Raw genomic sequence first — 25,571 nt, forward strand, 5'->3', positions numbered from 1 at the left:
TACAACCCTAACCCATATACAAACAGTGTTTATCAGCCCTAACCCGTATACAAAGTGTTCATCAGCCCTTACCCGTATACAAACAGTGTTTATCAGCCCTAACCCGTATACAAACAGTGTTTATCAGCCCTAACCCGTATACAAACAGTGTTCATCAGCCCTTACCCGTATACAAACAGTGTTTATCAGCCCTAACCCGTATACAAACAGTGTTTATCAGCCCTAACCCGTATACAGTGTTTATCAGCCCTAACCCGTATACAAACAGTGTTTATCAGCCCTAACCCGTATACAAACAGTGTTCATCAGCTCTAACCCGTATACAAACAGTGTTTATCAACTCTAACCCGTATACGGTGTTTATCAACCCTAACCCGTATACAAAGTGTTTATCAACCCTAACCCGTATACAAACAGTGTTTATCAACCCTAACCCGTATACAAACAGTGTTTATCAGCTCTAACCCGTATACAAACAGTGTTTATCAGCTCTAACATGGTAATTCAATATAACACTGTCCAGATATCTTTAGGCAACAACAAATCAAATATGTTTAACTATTTGAGAATTCATCCATAAAAATTATTTTAAAACATGTTTTTATAGGTCTGAATCTGCCACTCAAAAAGTTCACTCACTCAAAACGGGGCGTGATTCATAACAACTGATTGACAGTTCTCTGAGCAAATGACCAACTGGAATCATTATGATTGACAGGCGTGTGCCCCGTTACCATAGCTACCACCGCTCCGAGCTAGACAACACAAGAGCTAGATCGTGTAACAGCCAGATCAATAGCCATTTTTTTCTATCTATCTGCTAACCAGGGGCATTTACAAAGTCCTTAATATTATATTAATCCCCAAACATTATAAAGATACACGCTATCTAACAGGCCTTATCCTCGAATTTGCATTAGGCCTATTTGGGAAAAGTACGATAAAGTTATAACGACGGCGCGTCTCCCCCGTGACACCGAGGAAAAGCACCCTGCAGCCGGCCACGCAAGCTTGGAGGCTTGGGCTATTATACTAACTTTATAGCTTTCAGCCAGCTATGAACAGTACCTATTTAGTCAAATAATTGCAACTGTGGGTCTTACCAGAAGACAGATCATTTGCGCTGTGAAACCGACATAACATCCGCATTGTTCACCAGTCTAACGTTATTTATCTTAGTAGGTGTCCAACAAAGCCAGTTGAACACTGAAACGTTACTGTTCTGGGATCTGTCAGTTGTGGTGATATAAAGGAATCGAGCGGAATACCACTGCAACAACTGATTATTAGATCAATTAAATCATTATAGCTCATTTCATATACAAAGGCAACCAGTTTTGCAGAAAGGGGCAGGAGATGTAGCCTACATATAGGCTAGCCTACTGATCCTACTAATATGTGGCAGACTGCATGCGTAGCGCAGCGATTCAACATAATCGATGAGTTTGGAGACAGAGGGCCGTGCACTACGACTCCGTGAGCGCAGCGGTCAAGGGGTATAGCCTACTCTGGAGCCGGAGACTAACAGGTCATGCAGTCAATAGATCTCGTTTTGAATGTTATTGTAATGCCCTCTGGTTATAATAGAATATCTCAACTGGAGCTGTTTAATCCAAAAATGCGCAATGCTTCCTGAAGTTGGGTCGGATCGAGGTGCTGGGATGATCAACATTCCGTGGAGCCATTGGCGATTTTATAGGGGGGGCAAGTGCCCCCCCTGATTGGACAGCCCAACTCTGCTCAGATTCTTAAAAAAAAATAAAAAAAAACTTTTTTTTTCTTCTTTTTTACTAATTAACACAATTATTAAATACATAATTGTGGTTTGTACCAGTTTGTGTTAGATCATCATTAATTTTCAAAGTGTATTTATTACTTAAACTAGGCTACCTTTAAAAATATATATATATTCATAATCCACTAATGGCACAACTCCTGACTGTACTGCTCAGTGCTCAACAAGCTACAACTAGCCAACCTGCTCATAATGGCAAAAAGAGCTATAAAAACAATTTACCACTTCATAAAATAAAATAAAATCTGGCAATGCTAATGAAGAAGCTACCACTCGAAATGACAGCGCAGCAGGTGCAATCGAATGCAGAAGTGCTCCAGAGGCTATCGGAGCTAGCACTAGATAGCAACATCACCATCGGCGAGGAAGCTAGCACCAGCAGGCAGTTGCAGTTTGATGTTGTGATGTTGGGTATGGCCTAGTGCTCGGTCATAAAGTCATATTGACATGCTCGTGGTGTCTAGATGAAGTTTGATGCGTTGTACATATTGAATTGTCATACGGATTTCTTATTAGCATACTGTTCACAACTGGTATTCTTTGTAAATAGATGGGACGAGACGGCAGAACTGTTTTGTTTTTTTTCTCACGTCAAAATGTTGCCCCCCTACTCTCAGAGGGTAAAATCGCCTAAGCGTGGAGCAGATGCCACAGTGATGATTCGGCTTGCACAACTTTCAGAATGTTTTGCAGAATTACAATTCTTTGGAGTTGTAAATTATGAAAGGAACATAATAACTTGACTTAATATCTTCCCCTCCACCCACCCCGAAATGTAGTCATCATTTTAGCAGAATAGCCTCTATATGCACATCACAACGCTGCAATGCAAGACCTTAGGACAAACGATTCAGTACACAGCAGGTGTGTTTGATCAAGTTAAGATCTCAATGTGAGAATAGGCTATGTTTTCTAGAATAAATACATGACAAAAACCCGCACGGGTACTATAGGACTACGTCTTTATTTTCCGAGGTAATTGTTGCGCATACAACATGACATTAAATTAAGACATAGGCTACTTTCTCATAAAACAGGGGGGAGTTGTTTGTGTGTAACATATTTATAATAATATCATTAGGTGACATTGGCTGCAACCTGCCCTCCAGGACCTGCACAGCTCCAGAGCCCTGAAGCGCGGGACCTGGACCTCCCGAATCCCAGTATTGGAAATGTAGTTAGTGATCGGGCTACAAGAAAAGGGGGGAAATTATAAAAGCGATTAGTAATAGCATCGTTATTTTGCATATGCAAAACAACATAAATTACAACAATAGGCTATTTATGAGTAAGTCTACATTATATCGAATGAAGTTTGAGCGAGAGATAATCGGGAGATTCTTGGGGAGAAAAACTGACTTCTAACCAACTTTGACTTCGTAACGTTGCCTATTGGCCTATACAACACAGCACACTCACAACAGTTCTGGTAGGCTATCCCTTCAGAAACCTTACAGCACAGTTTTCACCTGGTTAATTCTGTTTAATGCTAGGGAAGGGTACAGTATGGTGCGCTGTGTTTCTGCCATTGCACAGGAGGGCTAACGTTACCAAAAGCAAATGCATTGAGAGCTAACGTTAGCATGCTGGGATAGCTAACACAGCTAGCTGACATTCCAAACATTAGGCTAGCTAACGTCAACATGCTGGATAAAGACAGATAGCTAGCTGGATCAGACAGCTTTTTAAAAACTGTTGCCAATTACAGCTAACGTTATGGTTCGTTTATCTAACATTAGCTTAGATTGGCTACTAATCAGACAGGGAGATCATGGTAAAAACTTCCCAATTTGTATGACGACCCCAAATACAATTAGGCCTATAAAACGTACAAATTATATTAAAATAAGAGGTGGTCATCATTGAGACTGCAACTATTCAATTATTCTCAAGATGAGAAAGGGTTCAGAGCTGCCTTACCATGTTGGATAGATGGTGAAACGGCGCAAAGACAGCAGGTGCGGGAGCCAGACAGATTTCTGTTGGAGGCGGGTGCAGGGGAGTGGAGGTGTCAGGCCAAAATGTGTCCGGGGGACAAAATGTGTCCGGGTGACGTAATTGAGCTGGTTTATACAATTCAGTTGACTAAAGTGAGTAAAATGGCTGTATTTCTCTGCTAGCTATCTTGTTATTGATCTCAAATATTGGACGTTTCTAATGTATTTGTAATAAAATATGAAAATAAATCCTCGGACTAGCACTAGCTAACGTCTTATTTAGCTAGCTAGTTTGAATATAACTGAATTTAAATACTACACTTATAAAGATAAAATTAGCGAATTTGGAGCATTTTCACCCCGAGTCAAATTGGACTGAAAATGTTAAGGTTTCAGTTTCTTCAAAACTACAAAACGGATATATTTAATGTTTTTATTGTGTTTCTTCAATGTCCTCTTGTGCAAATAGCACTTACAAACTCAAAAAAAGTGAAAATGACCATGTTATACTGTAGTGTATTTTTATACTGTATTACATCAATACATTTGTATTACTCTCATGTAGTAATCAATTTATTAAGAATAATGAATAAACTTCACTTTAGGTAGAACTGTGTTATTATGAGTAGTTTAACAGGTTAGTGACAACATATGTCCTGTCCTAAAGTAAACATTCCTTTGTCCCCGGGTCAATAAAGATAACACCTCTGAAGAAGAATTCAGTTAGCCTACAGTTGTAACGTGACCTTAGGAGGACACAGGAAGAACCCAAAATTGCCCCATATCCGAAGGGGGGCAGAGCTCAGTGACCTGTTGACCAATTACAAGACTAGTTGATCAGATCTGTGTTAATGAACATCCCTTGTATGCAAATTTGTTTGTCATGTGATATTTGGCCTGAAGCCAGGACATATAAGCTGGCCACCTCGTGAAAGAACCTTAGTATTGCCTTAGTTTTGGCCCTGTTAGGCATGCTCAATAAATTGATGATTCAACGATTTTGGCCTCCTTGAAGTTCTGTTTCACAAGAAGAAGATGCATCAGAAATATACAACATTTTGGCGATGGGGAATGGGATAGCAAAAACAGCAAAGTTCAAGACGACGGATTTATTGCATCTTTTCGACAAAATTCACAACCAAAGCTTACTTCCCTGAGGACGCTCGGAGAAGAACCACGAGTTGGGAAGCGACTTCTGATGTTCTGTGAGGTATAGAACTTAATTGTCTTGACAGAAAATTATTGCTGTTGCTATAAAGAACTTCCAATAAATAAGGAGAAGAGATTAAAATTGTGTAGGCTAATTAAGACGCATATTGCGCAGACTTGTGAGTTAGGGTCTCTAAATACTGCGATGTTTTGTTAACATTCAAGCCCAGGCATATTTGACGATGTGTGGCAGGGTCTGTTCAAGGTCGTATTTAAAAGTCGCATGTGTTGGCGCAAGTTTAGTGAAGACTTGTGAGTTCAATGTCTATAAAGAAAGCTGGTTAAATTAAACGCATTTAAGTTTGCGTATTAGTATATTAATAAGTGTGGTAAAAGCCTAGAGAAGAGATTAATTAGGTCCCGGGAATGTGTCACGCAGGCTAAACCGGAGTCCCTGCGTGTGTCTATTGTCTAAGTACGTTTGGCTGTCTGCTACGTCCTGTCTTTTCATGTTCCTTGTAATTGTCTAGTAAGTCCCTTGTATATTTGAGATTAGTTTAATGTAGATATTATTTGTTGATATTCCTACTTTCTGAATGAATGTGAGAGGGAAGGGAGATCTTTTGTTCTCTCTTCCACGTGTGTAAAAGTGGCTGTGTGTGTGGAGCCTTTGATCTTTTGTGTGAGGAGACACATATGGGCTGTGTCGGCGTGAAAGGAGAACGTGTGTTGCGTCTTTTGTGTCTTGAGTAAAGTTGAGGTTTTGTGGCTGTTGGTTGGATCCATTGTATGTTTGAAAGTTGAGTTAATGTAAATACTATTTGCTGGTATTTCTGTTTAATTGTCCTCTATGGGTGAGGCCGCATGTCCGTCCATGCAGTTAAATTCCTAGCCCTCATAAAACAGCTGTGAAAGGGGGGTCAGTGAAACGCGTTCACTGGCCTATTAGGGGGGGTTGTGCTGTCTTGTGCGGACGGAGTGAAGTCACCCAACTGTCTCTGTCTCTCTCTCTTTCTTTCTCATTCCTTTCTCTCTCTTTCCTATCTTTAGAAATTAGGGAAAGATAATTAATCCAGTGGGTAGTGCGGTGTATGGGACGACTGGATTAGATTAGAATTATTAATTAATAAATTCATAAGTGGATGCTGAATCTGGGCCAGGTGGACACTGATCGAAATATCGGTTACTCAGCACTCAAACCCTAGCAGCAATCCACTAGTTAATCATAAACTTTTATTAATGAAACCCTTCTTTAATCTTCATAAATTGACAATGGTGTAGCGTTAGCTATATTTTAGCGATATATAAATAAATCTTCCATCCTTCTCACCTCTGTGGTCCAATGTCGCCCACTAGTGGTTGTTATAAGTATATCGCAGGTATAATATATTAGGTTGTCTAGTGCTGCTATCTAGTGTTTACTATCATACATGACAGTCTTTTGATTTTTAGGATAATGGGTTGTGATAGCAAATTATTTTTACTTATCATTGCTTTGTGATTAATTGTTCTTTCCCTTTTGAGTAAATCTGTTTGCAGTTATATCCGGAATAGTTTTTGTCCTTACCAGTCACCAATCCCAGACCATCCATCCATCCATCCATCTTAGAGGGACTTCTTTGCAAAAACCATCCATCGAAAAGTAAGCCTGAATTGCTGATTGTTACGTCCGGTATGTCTTTTATGGTTATGGGTAATGTAGGCCTACATTTTTGGTTGTGTTTGGGTTAATGTTTTGGTGTCTTGTTATTGGTTTTTGTCTCCCCCTTGTGTTCTCCATTTAACATTTCTTTTCAGCTGAAGAGCTCACCTGGTTCAAATCCCCATTCATCAGCAGTCATCACCAATCAACCAATCATCATCCATTTCCTTCCCAATAAAAGCCTTCCTGTTTTTTAGTTCTGCGCTCTCTCTCGCCTGTGCTGTGCAGGGCCAGGTGTTGGGTGGGTAGTTTTGTTCTGTTTGTGCTTTGCCTTGTTTTAGAGTCTTCTAGTTATGTTAAGGCGAGACACCCCAGGTGAATAGGCTAAAAAAAATGATTTAATAGGTATCACCATGATAATTACCCAGTTGATTACTTATGATAAGACAATGTTTTTTTGTATTACAAGTTTTATGAAATGTTTGAATATGCAAATTAGGCATTATCTTATCAAATATGCACTAATTTGCATAACTTTCCAGAACAGAAATCTGAAGTTTGGATAAAGCCAGATTAAAAATGATTGTTTCATTTTGTTGACATATTAGAGTCAAAGGCTTTTACAGAGGGGATTTTTGATATCTCTTTTTATCACTCCATAAAGCAGAAAATAGTTCAACAGCCATAAAAAAATCTATTTTCGCCATGTTTTTAGGAATAAAATGTTATATAATTCAGGCTTTGAATTACATATGAACAAACCCGTCTGTAAAAGCCTTCAGAACATAGATGGGAGTACAACTGGAAAGTTTGGTGTATGTAAGTGCTACTGAAGTGGAGATTTTGATCTCAGAGGACTAGAAAAAACTCAGAAAACAGGCTTTTAAAATATGATTCCATACATTTTGTTGAAAAGCACTATTTACAGACACAATATCTAATCAAATCATTAGAAACAACAATATTGAACATCTAAAACATAAAAACTGATGACAATAACACAGCATTTATGAACTGAATAGAACCAGTCTCTCTCACACACACACACGCGCGCACACACACACACTGCCACCAGTAGAACTGCCAACCTAGTTTGTTGTATGTCTACCTCTATAACACAGCCTAGTTGACCATGCCTGTCTACAGCCTAGTTTTCCATGCCTGCTCCATATTTAGGCCCCTCATCCATTTCCTGCTGATGCCTTTTCAGTTTCTTAGCTGTGCTCATGCTCTTGCGCCTATGTTTCACACTGACCGTGATGGCCTCAGCTATTGCTGACCTGCTCCCTGGTTCTGTGCATTGACTCCAGCCCTCTCTCAATTTCTGCCACTGAAATGAAATGTATAGTGATTCTCTTCATCTGACCAAGCCTTATTGATGCAATTCAAAAAAGACAACAATATACTGATATAGGATAAGTATATACAGTACATAGCCTACCCTCTCCCTTCTCTCTCTAAGGTGCATTGTGTTGCCATTATGTACATTATGTATGAAATGTGCTATATAAATCAAGTTTGATTTGAGAGACACAGAGACAGACAGACAGACAGAGAGAGAGAGAGGTCTATCTAACCCTGTTTCCATAGACTACCCGTCACTCTCGTCATGTCATATTTGTCTCATACATTTTAAAATGAAGTGTATCACTAACTCTTCATCTGGTCGTGTTTTATTGATATAAAGTAAAACTGACCACAATACACAAAATACTGAATGAAATATTATTCACTATATTATTCTGTGGGTCATTACTTCATCCATATTATAGCCTACAACACGCAACAGTGGAGCCTTGCCGTAATATAGACAAATAGCCTACACTGCGGGGAAAGCCAAATGTTACTGCGAGAGAGAGAGAGAGAGAGCTAGAACTTTTTTTTTTACTTTTCCCCTATTAGGGGTATGATTAGTATGCACACACCCCTTCCCTTCTATCTATAAAGTTGCCATTACAGTAGGCTATGTATGAAATGTGCTATACAAATCCTTGAGAGAGAGAGAAAGTGAGACATCTATCTCAGTCCTGTTTCCATAGCCTACCTGTCACTTTCTTGTCATGCCTCTGGTAGGTTTTAAGATGAAGCCTGGGAATCCCCAACACCTTGCTGATCTTGTTGAGAGCTGCATATACCAATCCTAACTCGTGTGCTAAGAGCACCATCCGCACATTGACATCAAATGCGACATCGTTCCTGGTTGCGTCTTCAAGGCGCGGAGATGTATACACACTTTTGCAGTAGCAATCTCTTTCACGCAAACTGCACTCTAGAAGCAAACTGCTACAGAACCCACGATTCTGTGGATCAATGTTTATTTTAAGCCCTGTCCCTGCACAATTGGGACAAATCAACCCGGCGATCAGTTCATTCAAACGCGCGACATGAATTAGCCACTGCTGTGTGGCGCGTTGGTCACTCCCGCTATCTCTCTCCTGTTGTCCGGCTGACAGCTTGCACATCGATGCACTTTGTGAAGTAATTTCACCGTCTGCTTCATTCGATTGCTTTCCCTTCTCTTCCATTCCCTTTTTCCGATTACACCTTGCAAGTGACAACTGGTGTCGTCTTTTCTGTGAGCGATTTACACTAATTGGCGTCGGCATCTTGAGATTTTTAAAGGTCCCGCTGAAAGCTATCAGGAAGTGTCAAGCACGTCACGTGACGAATCTGAACCAATCACGTTCTCAGAAATCAACACCAGCCAATGAGATTTCACGCTTAGCATTAAACCCCCCTTTCTATTTCCACGATTGGTTGCTGATACAAACAACATTATCATGTTTGGTTGTGATAACTTTACGCTCGTTAGAGAGACCTTTCCAAAAATATATGGATTGCTATGATGCAAACAACGATCGCGGTGTGACATACTGCGTTACAATGCTAACTTTTGGTGAATTTAGGAAGAATCTACAGACGCAAACAGACTTAATGAAGTAAAATAAACATCTAAATGCGTATTTTTTTTATGTTTTATTTCCACTAGTCTGAAAGAAGACATGTTATTGAAGCTAAATAGCACAAAATCTCGAATTTGACCAGGGCAATGAAAAACGATGTTTTCACCTGCCGTGTCTCGCCTTAAGTTGTTTATTGGTTCTCTTAGTTACACTCTGTTTAGTTTGACCAGCTGATTTTTGTATTTTGTAGTTTTGGCTCATAGGGAAACGTTTAGGTTAAGTTCAGATACCCATGGGTTTACATTTTTACATTCATGTAGTTGTATTATTTTGTTTACTTCCTCAGTTTAGTGGTGGCACCACCACATGTATTTAGGGGTGCTCTTTGAGCACCTGTTAAATTGGTGGTGGGTTTTCAGTTTGTATTATGTATTTAATTTGGTGCCACCCTTAGTAACCTTTTCGTTCCCTATGTTGCCGTAATTTTGAGTTGGTGTAAATAAATATCTGGTTTTACACCTAAAACTGTGTTTGTGTGTCTGTGCCCTCACTTGACCGGTCTGTTTTAATGTTGGTTGCCCTGGTCCTCCGAACCTTAGGGGGCACCGTAACACTGATTAATGCTCATTAATTGAACTAGACTGATCACCTGATTTAATTGTTTTGAGTGGTTGACCTGCATTTAAGGCTTGGTGTTTTATGATAAGGTGATTGATTGGTTTGGGTACTTGATTTGATATTAAGGATAAATGGTTAGTTCATTAATTGATTAATTCTTCAATATTTTATTGATTATTTTATTAATTATTTATAGTTATTCAACTTTTTATTATTATAAGTATTCTACTTGATACTGGATATAAGTGGTTTTGAGGGTGTTTAATTGTTAAATGGATGTAGATGGTTTGGTTTTGAGCTTTGGTTCTTGAGTGATTGGTGGTATGTTTGATATCTGGTTTAGAGGTGTCTTGGTTTTTGATAGAATAAGCATCAGTTTATGGGTTTGCTTTAGTAGAGCGATATAGACCTACATACATATATTACGCTTTGCATATTGTGTGTGTGTGGAGTGAAAGGATTGTGAGTGGACGGACAGTAGGACTCAACTTGCTGACGGGCAAAGTGGTGTGGACATTTCGATGTCTACGTCAAGATCTTTTTTATTTTAATTTATTATTTTCTGGCATACAGCGGTTAAGCTTACATCTAAGCTTGCATCAAACCAGGCTTTGTGGTTTTTAATTTGTAAAAATTAAAAGTGCTTAAATGGGACCGATCGCTCCCTGTGCTGAAGACTAGGGTTGAGCAAGATTAGATCTGGTTAGGAAGTTTAGTCAGAGCAAGAAGAGTCCCATGTCCGTGAGTGATTGAGTGTTCATTTCTTTATTAATTACACAATTGATAAAGCTTCATTTTTATAGTGTTAGATTCTTAAGAGGTTTATTGATAGTTTGAATTGTTAACAGTTTATCAAGTTATGAGGATTTTAAACAGTCTTGACGCTGTTCAGTAAAGTGGGACGGATACAGAAAATAGCATTGGAAGCAGTAATCATAGCTCAAACCGAAATAAAGGAAGTCAACAGCACAACGGACAAGCTGTTGAGTGAGATTGATGCTCTGTTCTCCCACATGAATTAAGTTTTGACTTCGCATCCTTATGACATCAAGAGGGAATCTAATATGGCTTAAACACAGTTACTTGTGCTAAAGGTTGAGGGAAGATATGTCATCAAAGATGATAATGACGACATTATGAAGATGGGAAATGCTAGAACGACCATTACTACCCATCCTGATGTGAAGTGTAAAACCAGGAAGTTAGCTCAGTCTCTGATACCAGGTGAAAAGAAGAAGAAGAAGATTAAACAAAAAAGGAAAATGTGGAAGCGACAGTGACTCTTCTGAAGATGAAGTAGTGAATATTGGAGGATATGATGAAAGTATTAGAAGGATTATGGCATGTGCTGAATAGAAAGAAAGGAAGCGTTACTAATGAAACAGACTAGTAGTAGTAGTGAAGAAGTGAATGAGGAGTCTGACTCGAATGAAGATGATACAACGTGGACCAAGGACGTACCAGAGGAAGTAGAATTGAAGGAAATTAGAAAGTAGTTGAGGGAACAAGATGCAGAGCTGAAGGAGAAACTCTCACAAAGTCAGCTATTGGATGGAAAAATGGAAAGTAATGGAGAAGGAACAAGATGTTTTGCAGAATGAACAATCACAGATTCAATAACAACAACAAGAACCAATGATGCAATCTTCACTCCCGTTCCCTGCCTCAGACATGGAGAGGTGTGGAAAAGGCTTGTTATTCATTCTTTAGAATTCAAAACCAATTCGAGAAATTTTAAAAAAATTATTAAAAAAAATAAGGGGGGAGGTTTAGAGGAAGTCGATCATGTCATTGGACAGATGTCATCAGCTCCAAGCAATGTCAAGAGTCATGTCATCAGAGGATGATGAGTTACAAGCTCAACCTAGAGGGTTAAGACCAGCCAGGAAGAAGAAAAAACCCGATGGCAGGAGGACTATGTCACCTAGTCCACAGGTGTGTCTTCACTGTCAGGAGGTGCAATGTAAAATCTAGAGATTAAGGAGGAATTCTGGTCTGTCTACCCCTGTTTGGATGAGTCACCGAGATCAATCACAGAAAGAGTGATGAATGTTCAGTTTTACAGGAGGTTGTCATAATAGTAGGAGTATTCAGTTATGGTTTCATATAACATCAGTTTAGATAATTGGTTTACAAAGTTGTTTAGTCAATTCAAATGGTTTATGGTTTAACGCATAGTGAGAAGTTTAGCTGGATAGATAATTGTTACATCACCAGGTGAAGGTTTTTAGAGACTATGATGAAATAGATGTAGAGCCTTTGAGTCTTAAGAGCGATGTTGAGAATGTTTCTGAGGATGATCCTTTAGGTATTGGTGCGAACTCAAAAGTCTGACAGGTTTTGAATAGATGTTTGAGTTTAGGTTATGTTTCTCACTTTGATTTAGGAGTTTATGTTTCAATAGTCAATGAATGGCCATAAGCTGTTCGTTTATGCATTCTACTGTATGAATTTCATTCACATTATGATGTTTTTGTGAGGAGTTGGCTTTAGGCCTTCCCCTCTGCTATTGACCCCAGTCTGTGTTGAGTGTTATTTTTCAGGTGCTATGGACCCTGGGCGGCAGGTCTTTGAGGAGCCTGGATCGTGCCTTCCTGGGGACTGCCTGAAACCTGTTGTTTGTCTGTTAACCTATTGTTTGTCTTTTCTATCTCTTTCTGATATATGTTGGAACATGAGGTTACTTAATGTTTAGCATTATGTCATTTCTGTTTAAGGATTTTCTGTTCGATCAAGCTTGAGGATGTCGCCTACATTTCACCTGTGTTACTGATTCGGGTGTGTGTACACGTCTCCTTGGTTAGATTGTTCTGTTTTGTAGTAATTTAGGTTTAGTCTATTTCTATAGGATGTTCTGTTTCTGTGTAGTTTTGTGTTGATGTTTTCAGACTATCCTGGAGTGCATTGTGTGGGCTACCAAGGAGTGGTTGCCCCTCACCAGCATGAAGCTATGAACTGTGTGGAGTCACGAATGACTTGAGGGTCATTCTTGGACATTCCTGGAGTGTTCTCCCTGTTTCTGACGGGGTGAGCTTACCACCTTGCTATGGACATTGTTCTCTGTGTGTCAAAGAAGTCACCTGGGGGCATTGATGTCCGAAGATTGCTCCAGCATGGGAAGAGGATATGAGACAGCGCTGAGGGCTGTTCTCTTTCGATGGGGCTATGTGCTAGTAACCTCTGGCCCCCGATTTGCTTTGCTGCTGTGTGATGATTTGGTTATTTGTATGTGTTTTGGGGATTGTTTGTTATGTTTAATGTTGTTTTGTGTCGAGGCGTTAGGACGCCTCGAAGGGGGGATATGTAGTGTATTTTTATACTGTATTACATCAATACATTTGTATTACTCTCATGTAGTAATCAATTTATTAAGAATAATGAATAAACTTCACTTTAGGTAGAACTGTGTTATTATGAGTAGTTTAACAGGTTAGTGACAACATATGTCCTGTCCTAAAGTATACATTCCTTTGTCCTTGAGTCAATAAAGATAACACCTCTGAAGAAGAAGTCAGTTAGCCTACAGTTGTAACATGATCCCAGGAAGGACCAAGCAGCCCCATTGTCTGAGGAAGGGGGGCAAGAGCTCAGCTGATGCAAAGACCAGTTGACACCTTGACCAGTCAGAACATCAGTTGACTGTTTGTGATCATGTTTTTATCCCTTGTATGCAAATTTGTTTGTCATGTGATATTTGGCCTGAAGCCAGGACATATAAGCTGGCCACCTCGTGAAAGAACCTTAGTATTGCCGAAGATTCGACCCTGTTAGGCATGCTCAATAAATTGATGATTCAACGATTTTGGCCTCCTTCTGTTCTGTTTCACAAGAAGAAGATGCATCAGAAATATACAACAATACCTTTAAAATGTTCAAGGGATATCACTGAGCACCCTCCTGTATTCTGAAGAGGTCAAGCTACAAGAATCAGCAAAGAAAAAATCTTTACCCAACAAAACCAGGTTCAACACCATGGCTGCAGATATATCTACAACATCTCCTGCTTCCATGGTGTTCCTCCCTGATCCAGACTATCTGACTGTTCCCTGCCAGACGGACTGTTCTCAGACTCCTCCAAACACGTCGACGCCTGAGTGACACCCGACTCCACTTACTTCAAGCGTAGGTTTGGTGGCCAGGTAGTGGCTGAGAGCATACAGGGACAGGAGCTGGGTAGATGGAAGCTCCAAAGATTCCTGCAGCATCACCTCTTCCACAACTGAACAGGCTCCTAGCCAACACACCAGATACAAACACCATTAGGGCTACTTATGTTTACACAGTGTGTAGTCAGGATTAGCAGGACAATTAATGACTTCTCCAGGAGATTATCATTTCTCCTCAGATGAAAGCCTCACCTTTTAAGTCCTCATCTTTAATGAAGGAATCTATAAGCAGGTTGAAGGTGAACTCATCTGGGAATATCCCATATTGAACCTGAACGAACACAAAAGAGACAGAGATGGAGGTTATGTTCCATAATTATATACTGTATGGCAGAATGGAGGAACTGACAGATGTACTTCACTCACAGTGAGTCGCTTCGGTTGAAAGCATCTGTTAAAAGCATCTGCTAAATTACTAAAATGTAAATGTGAACGAATTGATTCAGAGAAGGAAGTGTGTGAAGCATGCGCAGAACCAGACAGCCCCCAGCAGAACCAGTACCTTGTTCTTGAGCATGTGCAGCGCTTTGTCCTTGGCTCCGTATTTGAGGCACTGCCGGACCCAGCTGTGGACAGTCCAGTCTCTGAGGTACCAGCAGTTTGGGCTGTGGCGGAACCTTCAGGACAGGAGGGGGGAAAACACTCACCTTAGAACCCACCTGAATTAACCAAGTCTCTTCTGTAGAGCCTTAGAACCCACCTTAGATAACAAAGTATCTTCTCTAGAACCTTAGAACCCACCTTAAATAGCCAAGTATCTTCTGTAGAACCTGATAACCCACCTTAGATAACCATGTATCTTCTGTAGAACCTTATAGCCCACCTGAAATAACCAAGTCTCTTCTGTAGAACCTTAGAACCAATCTTATACTGTATAACCAAGTCACTTCTGTAGATCCTTAGAACCCACCTTAGAAAACCCAAGTATCTTCAGTAGAACCTTAGAATTAAGCAATAAACCACGAGAGGCCGTGTGATTTTATAACAGCTAGGGGGCGTTGTTAGGCACGACGCGAAGCGGAGTGGTTTATTGATTTTATACAACGGTTACTACAGCTATTAGTGTAAAATAGACACACAGCAATGTAAAATATTAACATTTATTCAAAACGAAGCATCATTCCCTCAATTCCGTGGAGCAAAATAGTTCCCCTAACAAATGGGTTGCCAAGCAACAACAACAACTACAATGCATTGGATCAAATGGGAGGCACATTAATACTGAAAATGGAATGATATGCAGTCCCAGGTGTGTGTTACAAAGTATTTTAACACGGCTTCCAGCCAATTAGAATGAAGAACCAGAACTAACCGTTGTATAACCAATCTTAAATAACCAAGTCACTTCTGTAGAACCTTGGAGGATCCCACATTAAATAACAAATTATCAAACATGCCGGATGCGTGGTAGCTATAAGGACACTTCTCATTATTATACAGCAGAACATTGATTTACAAAGGCCAGTTTCTGAAGGTTAATTCATGTCGCTGAGCCAATTGCTGTGCGACACATCTTGGACAAACATGACGCCAACCAGACTCTTTCTGCATTCATGGAACGACTGACAATGCATGTCATCTCTATGGTAATGATGTAGTGGCCTAGTTTGCTGCAGTGGACATGTCAGAAGCGTCCATACAGCCAGCCAACCAATCAGATGACACAACAATCTATGCAGCGTCCGTGACCTTAGGAAACTCAGACACCTCTGTGACTGACATCCAAATACAGAGGTCATATTTGTCTCACAGGTACGACAGTTGCCTCAGCCACCATAAGCGAACCTTAAGCAACTACCCTTTCTAAATCAGTTTTCTCCTCTATAATGACAAGTCAACTTTATTAATAACACTTTACACTGGAGCTACCAGGCCTCAAGCATGTTCGATAGTTGGTTATTGATAACAGAACATTTTCCATGTTATGATCAGGACAGGGTTCTAGAATCACAGTAGAGCCAGCATGTACTGTATGTCATACACCCTGCTGCAAAGGCTTTCTAAACCAGACTGTTTTCACTCACACTCGATACAAGTTAATCTCAAAAGCCCAAACAGCATAAAGAAATGAATGTTCAGGAAGGAACATGCTAAATCTTTAATACGGTCTAATCATAGAACAGCGGGGAGATTCCTGAGGAGGGGGTGGGGGCTGTTACCGTACACAGTCCAGAACAAAGACAAACTACACGTGACTCAACATGTGGCCTGGTGAAACCGTCCTAATCTAGCACATTTAAATCCTGTTTGGTGACTGGTGAGATCAGGATGGTTAAAAGGCTACGGTTATAAACATCACAAACACAGCAGCAGGTCCTGTGTTATAAACATCACAAACACAGCAGGTCCTGTGTTATAAACATCACAAACACAGCAGCAGGTCCTGTGTTATAAACATCACAAACACAGCAGCAGGTCCTGTGTTATAAACATCACAAACACAGCAGCAGGTCCTGTGGAACAGAAGCTACCCAGAGCCAGAGCTGTGTGAAGCCCGGCACAGTGGAGAGCATTCTGTGCTTACTTGTAAAGATAATACTCAGCTTGGTCCACCTCTTCTCTTGATGATATGTTGTCAACGAACTGAAGAAAAAAAAGATGAAAATAATGACTAAGATTTGACCTGCTTATACACTGGTTATTACAATGTAATAGACCTGCTTATACACTGGTTATTACAATGTAATAGACCTGCTTATACACTGGTTATAAGAATGCAATAGACTTGCTTATACACTGGTTATTAGAATGCAATAGACTTGCTTATACACTGGTTTAGAATGCAATAGACTTGCTTATACACTGGTTATTAGAATGCAATAGACTGTCAGTGCCCCCCCCCTGTTTGTTTGGGGGGGGGGGGGGGGGCTCCACCACATTAGCATCGCATTGTTAATTCCCAGACTAGAAAAAAAATCCTTATATTTCAAGAATTGAGTCATGAACCCAGCTAATTATTCCTCAGACGAATCGTGACCTTTTAAACATGTATATTGGAGCAAATTTTCTGGGGGGGAACGAAAAAAAAAGGTTCTGGTACAAGACTGTGTACATAATTAGCCTATTGTAAGAGTGAATAAAACTACGCATCCCAAAAACCATTGCGAATGATATCATCTCTCGCTCAAACAGTTTCAAACTTTCTTCAGAATTCCAACTTGCTTCTTCATAAATGTTATCTTTGTCATTGTTAAGTGTTAATATTCGTGTTTTAGTTTGTGTTGTGTGTGTATATTGTGTTAAATATTGCGTGTCACGTTTGCTAGCTAATGCGTTAGCCGTCATAAACATGGTGCCATGCTTCATTCCTGACTGCGTTCACCGCTCAGATGACCGTCGTTGCCACCGGTTCTACCCATTCCCCGAGAAGGCGTCAGCGAGGTAGCGGTGGATCACATTGATATGGCATTACTAATTAGAATAATATGAATTTGTGATGCAGGTACATTCACATACCTAATGATAAGCTATTACGTGAGTTGCCAGAGTTGTATAGGTTAAGCAGCTAACATTAGCACTTGTTAAAGGACAATGCTCGTTTTTGACAACCTGGACCTTATATACGACATATTATAAGACGTTTGACTCACCGAGATCACTTTGGTGTAGTTCGGAGGCATGTAGAAGAAATTTAAAATCCAGCGCGAGCCAGTATATCCATGTAATGGCGGTGGTCGGGGCACTTAGAATGCAGTTTCTAAAAATCTATTTTCTGCCGCGAAACGGTTGTTTTCATCAATCTGTCTTGATGAATCGCTAGTTGTGCTTACATAGAGAGCATAGGCCTGTTGTGGTATTTCACATGCCTCTGTAATATGATCTTTAGAAACGTCTTTAGATACGAAATAGCTTCCTCACTTGCTCCAGCACGCATGCGCACAGCGTGCTGGAGCAACGATTGCGCGCTGTGCGCATTAGTGCTGGAGCAAGTGAGGAAGCTATTTCGTTTCGAAAGACGTTTCTAAAGATCATGGCATGTGAAAACCACAACAGGCCTATGCTCTCTATGTAAGCACAACTAGCGATGCCTTTCAAGACATCCTCGACGGGGCTTATATGTCCCGATCCGATCCATGCTCTTTCTTGGATATTTTATTTGATGTAATGTAATTTCATGTATGAATTGGGACTATCACGAGGTCTCGCTTTGACTCTTAAATACATTAGCAGATGAGCTTTCGGAGGCATAGCTTCCTTTTTGGTAATATTTAGACTGAAATAAAATAATTAAGACAGCACGTATTATATTGGCACGTCATTTCTGTGACTTTACGAATGGCCATCAATGTGTGCGGCATCGATTCATTCTTTTTTCAGCACCGCGCCCAGGGACAGCTCCTCTAACGATGTATCTTGGGATGGACCTAACGATGCATCTTCAGGCGCCCACTAAGGGATAGTCTGGGAAACAAAACTGTCCCTTCGCCAAGGTATACCTTGAGAAGCGTCGTAGCGCGGAGAAGTTTGGCGAATCTGGGAAACGCGGCCCTGGTCTGGCCTTCGCCCTATAGAGAGTGATTACGTGGCGGTAGGGCTGGGTATCGGTACTCGATACCTTGTAGTACTGGATCGAAACAAACTGACACCAAGTAGCATCGAAAGGTCTTCAGTCAAACCAGTACTTCATTCGATACTTTTTGTATTGAGATCTAGGAAAAAAAGACGTTGTAATATGGTCCAATCACCGCAAGCGTTCAATTTAATGCGACACGTGATTGGCCCATTATGGCAGACAGCTACAATCCGTCTGGTGAAATTTACTGCAACTGCGAGTTGTTGACACAGTTTTGCACGCTGAGGTAATGCCACCAAAATGCTCAAAGGTATGGTTATACTACAAGCCTATGGCGTATGGTAAACATAAATGCATAAAAACGCGGATTTCCCCCATTACCTAGCTAGCTAGCTAGCATTAGCAACCCTACTGTAATGCATTGCTTAGTGCATTGGTTACTTAGTGGTAGTTTTAGCTTCTGTAGCAGCAAAATGTGTTAAGGCTAACGTTATTAACTAATGTTATGCTTAATGTTAAGACCCCCCTAGGCCTACTACCACCACAACTGCTACTGCTGATGTTGCCACCCCCAGCAGCAGCCTTGACACACCGTTCACATTAACTGCAAGGTCACAGATGACTAAAAAATGTCTAGTCACTGTCAGTAGTTATATTGTAATAAATGCAGTTTGATACTCTTTTAAACACTTTCAAAATATATTCTTGTAAAAATTATTTGAATGTGGGAGGATTGATGGCATTTTACACAACTGAATGCTTCCATTCACATGATGGTTATGGAATAGAAAAAAATGCAAAAAAGAAATTCAAAGTATCGATTGAAGTATTCTATTGGTATCGGTATCACTTTAAGGGTACTGGTATTGGTACTGGTATCGTAATTTTTTAAATGATACCTAGCCCTAGTGGGCGGGGGTACTTTCCTTGACAGACAAACACCTTCAGCCAATCAGCGTTCAGCAAACTTTTGCCAAATCCAGTCGGAAGAACGGCAAAAACGTATTTTCCAGCGAGAAACTCCGCTAGTGCATACTCGTACCAGGCTAGGTTAATGCTGCTAGGGAAAGGGATGTCTGGGGCCCCCTGCTGGAACTGCTGCTTCCGCGACCCGACCCCGGATAAGCGGATGAAGATGGATAGATAACGTTCTTAGATCAAGGATGAAAATGTCAGTCACTCAGTAGCCTGCGCCCAACCGTCGACAGTGTATACATCAGACATGCAAACTCCTGAGAGTGAAAAAGGCGAAACCAAGTTATGGTAGGGGGGTCCGGGGGCATCCTCCTAAATTTTTTGTGATTTTAATATGCAAATGACGCTTTTTGGAGTGTTTTGAAACTAACATTTCTATGTGCGAGTAGATACATGGCTCTTGCGAGGCGCATAGTATATCCATCCCAATTACAACCCCCAATACAATTATGTAGATATCCAGATTCACAGTTGAAACATTTTAATCAGAATTTCAATGTTTCTTTTTCGATAAAAAGAGAGAACAGATATCTCATAAAAAGTTAGTTATTTACTTAAGCAACCAAACAATTACTTTTTTACACATTATTCTCCCTGTTGCCTCTCAAAAAAGACAACCAACCTCCATTGCCTGAAATGCAGGAAAGAATGAGACAGGGAGACATGATGGCTCTTATGGATGCTCCGATCTGATTATTTGGGGCCAATACCGATCACCGATTATTTTCCTCAGGATCGGCCAATACCGATACCGATTTATAAAATAACACACACAAAAAACGACTTCTCCTCTTAGAATGGTCTTACCCATATTATTGTATCGATATGATGACACTGTCTTTGCTTGCATATTTTTAGATTAAGGTTGCCCATTATTATCACTTATTAACTGATGAAAAGGCCCTCCAAATATTATTCTGTATATATCAGATTCAGTAGACTTCATACTTCAGTATACAGTATACCATTCGGACCAATGCCAAGTGAGTAAAAAAAAAAAAAAAGTGTTTTTTGTTGTGTAATTGTTTTCCGTGACTTTTATTTTGGAATTCCTTGAAAGAAAGCTACCGGACATAAGTTTCGTTTCTGCTTGAGGGGCAACTAGTAGTGTCCTCTATCCTAATTTTAAACCGCAAAAATATCCAAACTACAGCTGATCAGAGATTTCGTTAACAAGTGATTAGCAGCAGCAGCTTTGGAGATATTTGGGCTGTATGAAAAAACGTTGTATGAGGAGATCCTGGGAGAAAACTTGCGCAATTGGAATGGATGTTGGACGCTGTTGACATGACGTTTACGTTATTCAACTGGAGATCAAGCAACGTTAAGACAACAGGATCTGTATTTATACCCTTGTCTGCTGTGGTTAGTCACTATTTCACGTTCTGAATTGACCCACCACTCTATAACATTTAGCTTGTAGCATCCAAGTTTGTACTTATATCTATGCCAAGCTAACCAGTTAGTATTATCCAATAAGGTTTATTCTAGCCTGAACATCAAACGCAGTCACTCTCCCCTCACCCCAACCCTCCTTTTGGAAAACTCCCCGGATCTGCACGATTCATATGAATGACCCAATTGACAAAAAAAACAAAACGGCGATTGTAGCCGAAAGGCGACAAGTTTGCAGGTATGATACATTTCCATGGTAACAACACCGCTTGAGGGTTGTCGGTAGTGTAGTATTTCTCAATGCTACCGCAAATAAAACATGATTTTCTTAAAACAAAGTTGATATCATATGGACTTTTGGCTTCTATCATAAGGACTCCTGGTCACGATTCATCCGATGAATTATTAGCTGGGTTCATGACAGTTCTTGAAATATAAGGATTTCTTTTATTAAAAACCTATGGGAAATTAACATGCAACGCTAATGTGGTGGAACCTCACTGACATGCTCTGTAGGTACTGTAGATCATAGGTGACTATATGAGCTGTTTTCTTATCACTTATTCACTTTCTAATTAACTTTCAGATTTTTCTCCCTTACCCGTGACATGGTCAGGGAGCTGACGGGAAAGTTTCTGTCATACAGCCTGTCCATGAAGTTAGCCAGCAGAGCTGTAGGAAGGCACAAGACAGACCTGAGATTAAAGGAGTAGTTAAGGGAAAAATCATGTTTAGCCCTGTTTTAAGGTTACTTATGATTATATACAATGGTTCAGATCAAAACGTTGACAAAATACTAGCACTTTTGAGAAAGTTGATAATTGCTCTACCACCGTTTAGGTCATACAATGGATGTGGGTGGACAGAGTCATCATATGTTTTAGCTGATAGTAAGACTTATGTAAAACTATAAATCCAGGTACCATGATGCAAAGCAACAGTGTGACGTACAGCATCCCTGCAATGTCAATGCAAAAGCACCCCCTAGTGATCATCTTCTAGACACACACTTGTGTCATTGAGCAGTACAACGAGCATGCACGCACACACACAGCAGCAGCACCTTGACAACAGAACAAACTCGTTCGAAGGCGGTCAAAGACAAGGTAATAAAAGTCCATCCACCACAGCCCACTAAAGAATCCTTCATTCATCATAGGTGTAGTAACAGCTGAGTTGTGGTCGTCAGACACTGCCACTCGTCAGGACATGGCTAACGTTACGTGCTGGTTCTAAATAGATATCGAATTCTATCTTGCATGTTGTGGATCTTACCAAGATTTTGGGGGTCTTTCTCTCTCTGCTCCCATAACGTGGTGTCTGTGTACGCTGCTGATAGTAACCATCTTCTCGCTGAAAAAGATTCGACATGGACAATCACTCAACCGATGGAAATTGATGCGGGTAGGCTGGAAAAAAAGGACAGCTTAGCATCGTTCATAAAGGAATTCAGCTAACGTCAACTAGCAATCAGGGGTCATGCAGCTACCGTTCAGTAGCTAGTCAACTAGCACTAGTGGAAGGGGCTATGTTAAAGGAGAAGTAAAGGGAAAATGCATGTTTAGCCCTGTTTTAAGGTTACTTATGATCATTATACAATGGTTCAGATCAAAATGTTGACAAAGCTAGCATTTTCGAGAAAGTTGATAATTGCTCCAACACCGTTTTGGTCATACAATGGATGTGGATGGGCATCTTGAAAAATCATTCAAAAACATGTTAGACTCTTGATTTCAAAGACAAGAAACAACAACAACTACAATGCATTGGATCAAATGGGAGGCACATTAATACTGAAAATGGAATGATATGCGGTCCCAGGTGTGTTAAAGTATTTTAACACGGCTTCCAGCCAATCAGAATCAAGAACCAGAACTAACCGTTGTATAATTAAGCAATAACCCACGAGAGGCCGTGTGTTATAGTGATTTTATAACAGCTAGGGGGCATTGTTAGGCACGACGCGAAGCGGTTACTACAGGTATTAGTGTAAAATAAACACACAGCAATATTAACCATTAACATTTATTCAAAACGAAGCATCATTCCCTCAATTCCGCTGAGCAAAATAGTTCCCCTAACAAAAGGGTTGCCAAGCAATGTATTATACAACGGTTAGTTCTGGTTCTTGATTCTGATTGGCTGGAAGCCGTGTTAAAATACTTTGTAACACACACCTGGGACCGCATATCATTCCTGTGCCTCCCATTTGATCCAATGTATTGTAGTTGTTGCTTGGCAACCCTTTTGTTAGGGGAACTATTTTGCTCGGCGGAATTGAGGGAATGATGCTTCGTTTTGAATAAATGTTAATGTTTTACATTGCTGTGTGTTTATTTTACACTAATACCTGTAGTACCGCTTCGCGTCGTGCCTAACGCCCCCTAGCTGTTATAAAATCACTATAACACACGGCCTCTCGTGGTTTATTGCTTAAATAAAACCCTACAGGATTCATACTTTGCGGCGAATTTGATGTCAGAACACCAACAGACACCAATTACCCCCTCGGTGAGCTTCTTGTCTTTGAAATCGAGAGTTTAACATGTTTTTGAATGATTTTTCAAGATGCCCATCCACATCCATTGTATGACCAAAACGGTGGTAGAGCAATTATCAACTTTCTCGAAAATGCTAGCTTTGTCAACGTTTTGATCTGAACCATTGTATATGATCATAAGTAACCTTAAAACAGGGCTAAACATGCATTTTCCCTTTACTACTCCTTCGCACTCTCACGCGACAACGTCACAAAAACCGTAAATCAATGTATAAAACCACACAGCGTTTGGTGACAACAATGTAGCTTACTTTGTAGGTCAAAATTTCCTCTAAACAATTCCGGTTTTCAAATCTAACGGCGTTGTGTCGGTTTTAAACTGGGTTGCTAATTTTGATGATACTATACTAGCCACCTGGTACAGCATAAATTAGCCAGCTTGCCTATTGACACGACTGCCAATTCAGACAGATAGTCTAGATCAAATACATCAAATCATCACCCATGTCTCAAATGACGATATTTTTTCCATCAACGTAGCATGTTCAAGTGTACCTGTATAACTCAAACATCCATATTTATGGATAACTTTGACAGTTCCAAGACAACGCTGCAGTACGGAGGCCGCCATCTTGGGGAAACCATTCTGACATCCCGTTGGGGAGGGGGGATAAAGCAAGACTGGGTATTCGCTGATTGGGGAAATAACGTGACCGCGGATCATTGTGATCTTTAGTGTAATGAGGAGCCGTTGTATCGTATGGAAGATATGGTAGAAACCATACACTTCTTTTTCAACAGTGTAATGAATGCACTGAAAAAGAACCCACCGCGGTCTGTAGTGGTACGACCTAGTGTGGCTTGGGTAGAGAGTAGAGAGCATAGACTGGCCGTTGTGCTGTAGAATTCCAATGGATTTACGTCCGACGTGGCAGCCATCTTGTGCAGGGCATCCCACTATGTGACGTCAATGATCCCACAGATTCACTGTGTATATTTTAAATGGTAGATGTTAGATCATCTGGTAGAAAGTCCCTGTAATTGTGCATAAGTGGCATTTCCTATCACTGGGATTAGCTGGAATGCTTGTATATTTATATTGTGACAAAATTATATATATGTAGTAACCGTTGTAGAAAAGCAATTGACCACGAGAGGCAGTGGGTTACAGGAGATTTTACCACAGCTACGGGGCGTTGTTAGACGCCCTTTTCACGTAGGCCTGTTGTGGTTTTTCACATGCCTCTGTAATATGATCTTTAGACACGAAATAGCTTCCTCACTTGCTCCAGCACGCATGCACACAGCGTGTTGGAGCAACAATTGCGCGCTGTGCACATGCGTGCTGGAGCAAGTGGGGAAGCTATTTCGTTTCGAAAGACGTTTCTAAAGATCATATTACAGATCATATTACAGAGGCATGTGAACAACCACAACAGGCCTACGTTCTATGTAAGCACAACTAGCGATTCATAAAGACAGATTGATGAAAACAACTGTTTCGCGGCAGAAAATAGATTTTTAGAAACTGCATTCCTGGTGCCCCCAACACCGCCATTACATGGATATACTGCGCTGGATTTTAAATTTCTTCTACATGCCTCCGAACTACACCAAAGTGATCTCGGTGAGTCAAACGTCTTATAATATGTCGGAAATAAGGTCCAGGTTGTCAAAAACGAGCATTGTTCTTTAAGGTCTACTCTGTATCTGGTGTATTCTCCAGGGTTCCCACTCATTTTTACCAATAAAAATTACAACTTTTCCATGATTTTTCCATAACGTCTTGATGACCATGGGAACCCTGATTCTCACTAGCATCAGTATCAACTAGAAAAACCACGTAGCGGCTAAATGCCTCCGCCCAACAATGCAAGTTGCAGTTAACATTCAGTTGGTCTTGAGGGCCCCTGTGTTGATGTGGATGGTGCTTGTGTACGCTAGCTTGCTGGTATTCTAGCTGTAATGCTAGCTAACT

At 40.5% G+C, this 25,571-nt stretch overlaps 1 protein-coding gene across 1 annotated transcript in view; it reads right to left on the reverse strand.

The window, feature by feature from the left end:
• The window catches only part of mrps27 (mitochondrial ribosomal protein S27), a gene marked incomplete at its 5' end in the record, with an annotated part of 30,661 nt that extends 6,437 nt beyond the window's left edge, over positions 1–24,224 (reverse strand). Inside the window, 7 exons of the mRNA XM_084439305.1 lie at positions 14,160–14,275; positions 14,403–14,481; positions 14,713–14,827; positions 16,735–16,793; positions 21,695–21,765; positions 22,369–22,446; positions 24,149–24,224. Of these exons, the coding sequence (XP_084295431.1) occupies positions 14,160–14,275; positions 14,403–14,481; positions 14,713–14,827; positions 16,735–16,793; positions 21,695–21,765; positions 22,369–22,446; positions 24,149–24,224 (594 nt within the window). The remainder of the gene's footprint in view (positions 1–14,159; positions 14,276–14,402; positions 14,482–14,712; positions 14,828–16,734; positions 16,794–21,694; positions 21,766–22,368; positions 22,447–24,148) is intronic.
• Positions 24,225–25,571: the final 1,347 nt, after the last annotated feature.

Source organism: Borostomias antarcticus, assembly GCF_949987555.1.
Source record: "Borostomias antarcticus genome assembly, chromosome: 6".
NCBI lineage: Eukaryota > Metazoa > Chordata > Actinopteri > Stomiiformes > Stomiidae > Borostomias > Borostomias antarcticus.